This window comes from Microtus pennsylvanicus, chromosome 2 (genome assembly GCF_037038515.1).
Source record: "Microtus pennsylvanicus isolate mMicPen1 chromosome 2, mMicPen1.hap1, whole genome shotgun sequence".
NCBI lineage: Eukaryota > Metazoa > Chordata > Mammalia > Rodentia > Cricetidae > Microtus > Microtus pennsylvanicus.
This window is the reverse complement of record NC_134580.1, coordinates 3,945,978-3,956,153: the sequence shown is the minus strand read 5'-3', so window position 1 is coordinate 3,956,153 and position 10,176 is coordinate 3,945,978. Positions and strand designations below refer to the sequence as shown.

Sequence of the window (10,176 nt, the reverse complement as noted above, 5' to 3'; positions counted from 1 at the left end):
ATCATTTTTTCCACTGTGTAGTACTCCATTGTATAAATGTACCACATTTTCCTCATCCATTTCCAGGCTCTGGTTATGACAAACAATGCTGCTATGAACATAGTTGAGCACATGTCCCTGTGGTATGTACTTAATAAAGATTTAAATGTTAATCTATGCTCTAGAGAGATGGGCCAGTGAGTAAAGGTTCCTGCTGCTAAGCCTTAAATTCAAGCTCTAGAACCCACAAGATGGAAGGGGAGAACTGACTCCTATATGTTATCTTTTGACCTCTGACATCTGCCCTGCCTATATAGCAATTTTTTCCTAAATAAGCCTCCGCCATGGAGGAAAGCTGGTTAAGACACAGGACTCAGGATTTTTTTGTTTTGTTTTGTTTTGTTTTTCGAGACAGGGTTTCTCTGTAGCTTTTGGTGCCTGTCCCAGAACTAGCTCTTGTAGACCAGGCTGGCCTCGAACTCCCAGAGATCCGTCTGCCTCTGCTTCCCTAGTGCTGGGATTAAAGGTGTGCGCCACCACCGCCTGGCTAGGACTCAGGAAGGGAGAGGAAACTGTCGATCCTGTAGCGAAATTCTTTAAATTCAGGAAATAAGAAACAACAAGGCCTCAGGAAGTTCCTGAAACCAACTAGACTCACTAAGGCCCTTACCTAGCAAATGTATATAAGCAGCAAGGGCCACTGGGGCCACTCTGAGACCAACCAAGCCACCTGAGAGAGACAGAGAGCAGCTGAGCTGCCCGAAAGAGACACTCTCCAACCCGTGGCTCTGCCTGCAGGTCGTGCAGTGTGCCCTTGGTTTCTAGCCTTCCTGAACTTATCGCCTATCCTAGGATGGGCTTTTGGTGATCCAGCTGTCTTTGAGTCATTTCTGTCCTGCAAGGAGTCCCCATATTCACTGAAATGACTAAAATCTGTTGGTTCAGCAAGTTGGACTTTGGTGGTATCTTGCTTGGTCTGCTGTGGTTCCCTATCTGGGGTGTCAGATAACTGCTCCTATCTCCCCTGTAATAACGTTACACAACACACCCACAGTCATGGTGCATCCCCCAAATATAAATAAATAAGTACAATATAATTAAGGTTAACCTGGCTGGGTCAGGTGGCACTCATCTGGGCCACCTAGTGACTTGAAATTAGCATGGGCTACATAGTGAGACCCTAGGAATAAAGGAAAGAAGAAAAAGGAAACAATTGCTTGTTAAATGTTAATCTCATCCAAAAAAATCCTCTAAGACACACCCAGAATAATGTTTGACTTATCATCTGAGTACCATGAGCTAGCAAGATATCACATAAAATTAGTTATACACTCTCCAACAAGAATTTTCTCACATACAGTCCTCAGGGCACAGTCCATGCCTATACTGTGGACCCCAAACCATGAAGATTCTGATATCTCGCCTCCCATGCCATCTCCCTGTTGATTCCCAGGCTCTCTGTCTTTCCACCTCATCCTCATCTTGCCTTCCTTCCAGTCCTGTATCCATAGCGTCTTTCCACTTCTAGCCTTTGCACGTGCCGCCTGCCCCACGTGTGGTCCCTTCATTGAGAGCTTCCCGTGGTTGCCCTGGAAACCTTCCTCTGCATCCTGAGCATCCAAAGGAGTCTAAAGTTCATCGCTCACTTAGCTGCTTTTAACAATGCAGGGTCTTGGATTCCCCACCCCAGAGCAGCCTCCTGTCTGACACATGCTGCTGCCCAGGGCTCCAGCTGTCTAGAAGCCACATGGCCGAAGTCTTTGCTTGTATAAGATGACTTAGATTTCTCTTCTTGTAAGCCAGTTCTCTGTTCACTCTTGTATCTGGGCCTCCTTTTACCACCATGCTCCTTCTTGAAGTATCTTTTTACATGATTATTTAGTGAAGGGTGGTTAGTGGTAAAACTCTCTGAATTTTATCAGACAAATGTTTATTTAAACTATAAAATAGCCTTCCAGTTGTGGTGGGGCATGCTTATAATCCCAGCCTTTGGAAAAGACAGAGGTATGGGGGATCAGGAGTTCAGGGCCAGTCTGGGCTATATAGCAAGTTCAAAGCCAGACTGAATTACATGAGAGCCTATCTTTAAAAAATAACACCCCCAAGTCTCCTACAACAAACACAAAATAATCAACCAAAACCTTCAAGTCAGGGTACCAGCTTTCTTGTTATTCTGATGGAAACACCTCTATAATCGATTAAAGGAGGGAGGATACACTATGGCTCCCTGTCTCAGAGGTGTCTGTCTATGTCCTTGGCACCAGGCTTTGGGCAGAACATCACGGCAGGAACATTTGATAGAGAGGCTGTTCTAACTTCTTGGTCTACAGGAAGCCAAGAGACAGAAAGGGGCAGGGGCAGCTCCCCAGGACCTGCCACCAGTCCTCATTGCTCCATCCCCATCCCCTAAAGTTTCCAGGAAAATCCCCTATAGTGCTACCTGCTGGAGACAGGCACTTGTGTGTGTGTGTGGGGGTAACCTTTATCACCAAACGTAACAGTGTAGTGGTACCCACCTGGCACCTCAGAACTCCAGAGGCCGAGGTGGAAGGATAGTGGGTTAGAGGTCAGCTTGAGCTACCCAGCATGACCATGAAACAAGAAAGCAAAACCAAGGGAAGTGTTACATTTGATTAATAGTAGCTGTATTTTAGAGGTACCAGGGAACCTTTAGATATACAATACATTGTAGAATAATTAAAGGAAGCCAATCAACTTTTCATCCTCTCAAGTTTTCAGTGAAGACATTTAAAAGGCCTTATCTTACTAATTTAAAAAAATACATGGTATTAATTATTTCCCTGGGCTGTGTAACAGATCTTAATGACTTACCCTCCTGTCTAAGGGACACTGTGTCTCCTGGTGCCAGTACCTGGTCTTCGCCATTTTATCTCTGCTTCTCAAATGAGATCCTGCACACATTTCCCTCCTCAGCATCCTGCCAACACTTGTGGTACCCATCTTTCTTGTAATCATCATCCTAATTGATGTCAGGTCACATTTCATTATGGCCTGATAAGCGTTTCCCTGGTAACCAGTGATGTTCAGTATTTTTCTGCAAACCTGGAAACTGCCTGGATGCCTTCTTTTGAGCAGTGCCTACTTAGAGTCTTTGTCGATTTTTCAGTCAGCCTCTTTGATTTCTTGCTACTAAACTGTTCTTTAAACTTTTGGTTAGCTGAAAAATTTGTTTTGCACTTAATTTTGGAAAACGGTGCACAAAAGCCTGAGTTAGGAAGGTTTTTTTTTCCCCTTCTTTTTACTCTAAAGATACTATTTCATTCTCTTTGGTTTTAATTGTCCTGCCACCAGATTCATTAGAATTATTGCCTTCATTTTTTAGATTTTCCTGTCTTGGGTGGTCTGCAATTTCACTATGCTCTGCTTAGGTAACCTGCCATTTGTTATTTTACTTACTATACATTAGAATCTTTACCCACATTTACCTTCACCGGTTCTGACTTATTTTAAAATAGAATGTCTCCAAAAACCAACTTTGAGATTTCAATTAGACTTTCCTTGGCTCTCTGCACACAATTTTTTGGTAGTTCTTTATGTGTCTCAACTTGTGTTGTATTCCTGATTACTTCTGGGCAGATTCCTCTTGTGTTGCATTCCTGATTACGTCTGGGCAGGAGTTCTACCACTGAACTATAACCCCGGCCTTTCTTGATGATTTCTTTAGATTTGTCTTCTAGTTCATAAATTCCCTCTTCATCTGTGTCTACTTTGCTGGTCAACTCTGCTGAGTTTTTTTGTTTTCTAAGAACAACTTTGTTAAGATATAACACATTACATAACAGACAATGTATTCTTTATTGGATACATTTCGGTGACTAGTAGTGTATTAACAAAGTTGCATATCCATTACCATGATCTAATTGTGGGGCATTTCATTACTACAAAATGAAAGGCATTTCATTACTACAAAATGAAATTTTAATCACCTCACTTATTAATAGTGTCCCAAACCAGTCATTCTCGCTCCCTCCCTCCCCCATATTTGGCTAATCTTTTTGTCTTCGTTGGATTTTTAAATTTTGGGCATTTCATGTAAATAAAATGGTTTTTTGTTTTTGATTTTTTTTTGTTTTTGTTGTTTGTTTGCCTGGTTTGTTGTTGCTGTTCCTTCTTTCTTGGTGACTGGCTTCTTTTACTGTAATACTTCCAAGGTTTCCGTTGATCTTTAATCATTTAAGTGAAGTCTCCAGGTTTTCTTTCTTTCAGATAAACTTGCTGTTCAGCTTGTGGTTACATGGTCCTTCCTTAGCATGTCTTTTTTTAAAAATTGATTTTATTGAGCTATACATTTTTCTGTGCTCCCCTCCCTTCCTCTCCCATTGTCCCCTTCACCCCTCTCCCATGGTCCCCATGATCCCAATTTACTCAAGAGATCTTGTCTTTTTCTACTTCCCATGTAGATTAGATCCATGTATGTCTCTCCTAGGGTCCTCATTGTTGTCTAGGTTCTCTGGTATCTTTAGCACGTCTTAATAAGCACATTATCTTTGTAGTCTAAGGTCTCTGTGTAACTCTTTGGTTTGATCTCCGTGTAACTCTGGTTTACTAGCATAGGAGGTAAATCTAGACAGGCCATCGGCTTTTCCAAGTGGTGGTCTTGATGAACTGGGTTCACGGACCATTCGCTCGCCAGCCCGCAGCCCGCAGCCTGCTCTCTGCATTTCCACAGAAAAACACTTACCTAGAAGCCTCCCCAGCCCCCTCTCCTCTGCAAGAATCCATACTAAGGCTCATTCTCCGATCTGCACAGGTTCTGCCCAGCAGATTGGCTCTCGACTCCATTATGGGATTGACTTGTTTGAAGAGAATTGTGCACGAACTAATTCTTACCCTCTGCACTCTCTTCATCTAGATCTTTTCTTCAAAATGTCCAGTCCCTCTCTTCGTCAGCACTCCGAACTACTCAAGTGCTCGGGATGTTTGGTCTCATTATTGGCGTGTCACCTAGGGACTGGTGCAGCACTGGACAGGAGGCTCTATGACTGTGTGTTCCCCTTACCTGTAACTTAACACTCAGACAGCAAGGCGATGTGCACCACATTGAAGTAACACATATGCGGTTTAGAATAAGGAGCACAAACACTATGCGCTCAAACTGACAGTCCAGGCTGCCACGTCTGGTAAGGATCTGATATAGTGACAGTCATTTGTCTGGTGTAAGGTTCCTGGGCAGAGCAGGCAGAAACCAAGGTTCACCTAGGGATGAAAAGGAGCAATGGGAACTGTGGTTTATGCAGAGCCCAGGAGAGATAGAAGGACCAGGTGGAGCGCGAGGTGTGAATCTGGCCAACCCAGACCAGGATTGTCACCTTCTGGGTGTGGGTGTGGTTGGTGACAAAAGTCCCTGGGGCTGAGTTGCTGGTGGGCATCGTGGGCGCTCTTAGGAATGGAATTGACTGGAACAATCGGAAACAAGGTGGAGGTTGGAGAGGGAGGAGCCCCAAGGCTGGGCGTCTGAACCCCATGATCGACCACTAGTTCCCTCCTTTGCTGCGTCTTTGTGCATTCCGCTTCCTTTAGCAGCCAATGCTCTTCCGAGAATCTGCAAGAGGACCACGGCCAAGCAGAGGGGGAGGATCCTCCCACGCCGGGTAGGGAGGTGGATAGGGGTGGGGGGCAGCTGCTGCGGGAGTGGGAGGCCTAAGGGGGCGTTGCACGCGGGCGAAGGGCGCAAAGGCCGAGTAGGGCGACCTGCTGCTTGGTCTCCAGCCCCGGGCACCCCCTCCCCGCTCGTCTCCCCACCGCGCGCGCGGCCCCCGCCCCGGCTCCGCCCCGCCCCTCGCGCGGGGTCCGCGTCTGCGGCTGCGTTCCCCGAAAGACGAAGCTGCGCCCCGGTTCCGGTCCGCAGGGAGACCGAAGGGCATCGCTTCCCGCGCCAGAACCGCTGCTGATCCCGGAGTGCTGACACCCCAGGGATGTGAGTGCGCCCCCGACCCTGAGGCCCGTACTCCACGCCCCTCTTCGCGGTGAGCGCCGAGGCGCGCGCGCAGGGACCAGGGGAGGGGAGTCGGCGCGGGGTTCCCGGCCCCCCAGCCCAGGGGTGGGGACGAGGACGGGGACGCTGCGCGCACCCCTCCCCCGCCGGCAGGTAAGGTGCGCTTCCTCCTCCCGCCTTCCCTGTCCGGACGCACCTACAGCTCCCTGGGGAGAGAAGACACCCTCCTCACGCAGGTGCAGGGCGAAGGTTGTGGGGACCTCTGGGCGGCCACCTCACTAGAGAGGGCAAATTTCTCTCCCCTGGCGGGGAGACGGTGATGGTGGATGCTCTGGGTGATGGGTTGGGGGTGGGGCATCTCAGGCTCCTGTAAGGACTCCCCCCCTACTTCTCCGTGATTCCTGGGGAATGGTCGTTTCCTGAGTCCGAAAACGAAAGGGTCCTTGGTGTTGGATCCTCTGACTGAAGCTATTCCCCTCCAGGCCTGCCCCCCAGAGGACTCCTGTCTGCAGCCCCCGCTTCTCTCTCAGGCTCTCTCAGAGCATGCTGCCTGCGGTCATGAAGAGCCTCGGCCTGGCACTGCTGGCCTTGCTGCTGTGCCCCTCGCCGGGTGAGTCGGGGGCCCGCGGGGAGGGGTCCCATATGAGTGGACCACCACTCATATCTCAGCTCCAGCTACCGGGGCTCACCCCCACCCGAAGGCATCCAGCGCCTTTCCACCGGGCTTCTGTTACTGCGAAGAGGTCCCTCGATCTTAGAGGTCCAACGGGCTTCCTATTAAGTCGGGTGGGCCTTTTTTGTCTTGGAAACCTCCCATCTTTAAGGGTACTGTGTGGAGAAGTAAGAGGATGGGAGAGGCAGGATGTGCAGATACAGCCACAGGGTCAGCCTGGAGGCCCTTTGGTCGGGTCTTGTGGGAGTGGAACTAGTCTCTGGGGCACAGGTTGGGGAAAAGGGGGTGCAGGGTCTGGCTGTCCAAGCCTGGGTTCCTCTGGTCATCCTCCTCCCCATGCCTTGCCTAGCCCATGGCCTGTGGTGCCAGGACTGCACCCTGGCCAATTCCAGCCACTGCGCCCCGAAGCAGTGCCAGCCGACCGATACCGTTTGTGCCAGCGTGCGGATTACCGACCCCAGCAGCAGTAAGACTGGACCTGGTGAGGGCACAGGGGCTACTGAAAGGTAGATGTGGGGAGAGGTCAGAGGTGTCTTCTGAATTCCTTTTGCCTGGGACAAGAGCATGAGTTTGAGGCAAGACGATACTGGCTTGCTCCTCCGGGCTCCAAGTCCGAAACAGATTTTAGGACCCCGGTCCTGGGGGGAGGGACAGCGCTCAGATGGAGATGGACCTCAGCATCATGCCTTCTTCTCCCCCCCCCCCCCCCAGGCAGGAAGGATCATTCTGTGAACAAGATGTGCGCATCCTCCTGCGACTTCGTTAAGCGGCACTTTTTCTCAGACTATCTGATGGGGTTCATTAACTCTGGGATCTTAAAAGTCGACGTGGACTGCTGCGAGAAAGATCTTTGCAACGGGGCGTCAGCAGTGGGGCGCAGCCCCTGGGCCCTGGCTGGGGGGCTCCTGCTCAGCCTGGGGCCTGCTCTCCTCTGGGCTCAGCCCTGAGGTCCCTCCCTCCCTCCTGCAGGTCCTTGGAGCTTGTCCCCTGAGCCTGTTGCTGCCCCGTCCCCAGCCTAGCCTGGCTAGGATTGGGACAGCAAGAGCTTGGCAACAAGGTCTGTGGCTCTCAACCTCCCTAGATGTGAGCCTTCTCCGTTTCCCCACCAGCTCCATATCCCAGGCAGCTGGACATCTCCCGGAGACCAGACATCCTGGCAGAAAGCTGGGGCGGGGGGAGGGGGAGGGCAGGGGACAGGGACCCTCCAGGTCCCCAAGGGGAGGGAAACCAAGCCAGGGACAGCCCAACAGCCTGGCCTGAGGGGCATTAACTACAAAGAAATAAAGTCACTTCTGAGTCTTGTGCCTGGATCTGAGCCTGGGTGTTGGGGGTGGGGGAGGGTCTTGGTAGGGAGCAAGGGACACCTGACAGGTGGGGGTGTGGTCAGGGGTTTGGAGTGGTGTATGTATATGCTGGCACACCTGGAGATGCCCTGGTAGTGCTGCTTGGGGCTGGGAGCTTGGGAGGGGACACTTAAGGAAGGTGGGGTGGGAGCTAAGATGGACAGAATCACACTGTGGGGCTGCGGAGGAGGTGTGAGAATTTTGCAAGCTCACCACGGGTGTAAGGTGCTTCTAGATGCCTTCCACAGTGCACATGGGCAGCCTGCGTATGTGCCTTCTGCCGGTGCCAAGAGACCACAGTCAGTGCCTACTCTGCTTACAGTCACACGGTCACACCTACAGGTGCCTGCACACACAGGCGCTGAAATACCCTCCCCAGAGTCCCCATCAGCTCATGTGGTGTGCCCAGATACACATTCACACCCTGCCTGGGATGCACATTTGCCCGACTGAAGACCTGTGTGCCCATGCAGCTCTCTTTTGCTTCTCCCTGCCCTGAATCCCCAGGGGCTTGGATTTGGGTGGCTGAAAACCTTGGGGTGGTTGAAGGCCCTGGGGTTGCTTATGGTGGAAGTGGAACCCTCACTTCCTGGGCTCTGCCCTTTCACTGGATATCTGCACCTGCTGCCCCGCTCCAAGCTGTCGTCCGCATGGATGGAGTTCTGAGCCCTGAAGATGCTGATCCCCATGCAAGGTGGCAAAGGTGGGCAAGATGGGGAAGACTTGTTCAGATAGATGAGCTGTCCTGGCCCGTCCACCCCAGATGCTGGTCTTCAGTTTCCTCCCTGAGTCCAGCCCTGCCTTCTGCTCCTTACCAGATGTTCTACAGATGGTTTGTGTGGACAGGTTCACCCTGTGACACTTAGTGGACACCCCAGGCATTCCCTGGGGCCTGAATTTTGGCCACTGCTTCCCCCCATACAACCTGTAGCTGACCTAAACCCATGGCCACTGCTGGGCCCTGGCTCTGCCCAGAAAGGGAACTAGTTCCTATAGGGTCTAGCCTTGACATTGCTCTTGGGTACCAGGAGTAGGGTTCAGGTGGGGGACTGGGAGGGCGGAGCTTCCTGTCATCATTGATTGCTGTTGTTTGAACACAGACGGAAGACAGAAGGTTAGTCCCTTTTGCATTTGAACCTGGCAGCAATGGGCCCTTCTGCCTGTCACCTCCTTCTAAAGTGCTGCCTCTGCTGGTGCCTGGTGCCTGGGGAGCCCAGAACACAGCTGGTGGCGGGAAATGGTGTATATGGAAGTGTAGCAGGAAGGCTGCAAGTGCTGGGTGCCTGGGAGAAGTCCTTGAAGCTTCTGGAAGACCAAGCTGCTGGCTGGAGATGAACTTGGAGCCCACATTCGTTCAGGCAAACCTGTATGTGCCAAATGCATTGTCTGAATGGCCCTTAAGAACAAGGAGGAGGAAGATTTTGGCCTCGTTGAAGAAATACATGAGATTAGAAGGGAAACTCTCTTGTTGTACCCCCGAGGGGCTCCTGAGGGAAGGGTAGCAGGCACAGAGGGTCGGGCCCCTCCAGCAACCTCTGAGCTGACAATGTCCTCATCTCAAGGAGAGTTCCAGTGGTCAGCTTTGGTGTGATATTGGGGAGCCTTCCACAGTGGTGATAGGTACAGGCTCTCAGGACAGGGCTGAGTGCTTCCTGCGTCCCTGGTCTTTACTTGTTTTTAAAATCACATTTAGTTTTGTTGTATTGTGAATGTGTGCGTGGCATACACGTGAAGGATAGAAGACAACGTGGGGGAGTTGGTTCTCTCTATCATGTGGGTTCTTGGGATGAAACTCAGCATCAGGCTTGGTTGCACACGCTTTCATGGGCTGAGCTGTCTCATTCCCCTCCTGGCCCATTTTGCCAAGCAGCTCCTTAGCAAAGCCCTCCTAGGGAGTTACAAAGTGACCTGTGGTTTCCAAGCTCTGACATGTCCTGGGAATGGACAGCACTGCTCGATTTCGCCACCCCTAAGGGGGAGGCCCCCCCCAGATTTCTGTCACTGGCATTGGAGGGTCTGTCCTTGTCTCCTGTGCAGTGGTCCCAGCCTGTGGGTCGTCACGCCTTTGGGGTCAAATGACCTTTTCACCGGGGTCGCATATCAGATATCCTTCATACTAGATATTTACATTACGATTTATAACAGTAGCAAAATTAGAGTCACAAAGTAGCAATGAAATAGTTTTACAGTTGGGGGTCACCACTCTGTGAGGAACTGTATTAAAA

The 10,176-nt window shown here is 50.8% G+C and overlaps 1 protein-coding gene across 6 annotated transcripts; it reads left to right on the top strand.

Moving 5' to 3' along the window:
• The first annotated feature begins 5,481 nt into the window (after positions 1-5,481).
• Ly6h (lymphocyte antigen 6 family member H) lies at positions 5,482-7,910 on the top strand. Of its 6 annotated transcripts, none has more exons than XM_075959540.1 (5): positions 5,482-5,591; positions 5,849-5,966; positions 6,418-6,545; positions 6,958-7,089; positions 7,320-7,910. In XM_075959540.1, the coding sequence occupies exons 3-5, from the start codon at positions 6,479-6,481 to the stop codon at positions 7,553-7,555; spliced, it is 435 nt and encodes a 144-aa protein (XP_075815655.1). In that variant the 5' UTR covers positions 5,482-5,591; positions 5,849-5,966; positions 6,418-6,478; the 3' UTR covers positions 7,556-7,910. The 6 variants fall into 6 exon arrangements, with proteins under 6 accessions (XP_075815655.1, XP_075815657.1, XP_075815658.1 ...); XM_075959542.1 differs by having other exon boundaries at positions 5,506-5,591; positions 5,849-5,917; XM_075959543.1 differs by lacking the exon at positions 5,482-5,591 and having other exon boundaries at positions 5,609-5,917.
• The last annotated feature ends 2,266 nt before the right edge of the window (positions 7,911-10,176 follow it).

Bases quoted from the DNA above. Each gene is read 5' to 3' on its own strand.
- Ly6h (XM_075959542.1), top strand. The intron at 6,546-6,957 runs GTGAGTCGGGGG...TGCCTTGCCTAG, and splicing joins GCTGCTGTGCCCCTCGCCGG to CCCATGGCCTGTGGTGCCAG. The intron at 7,090-7,319 runs GTGAGGGCACAG...CCCCCCCCCCAG, and splicing joins CAGCAGTAAGACTGGACCTG to GCAGGAAGGATCATTCTGTG.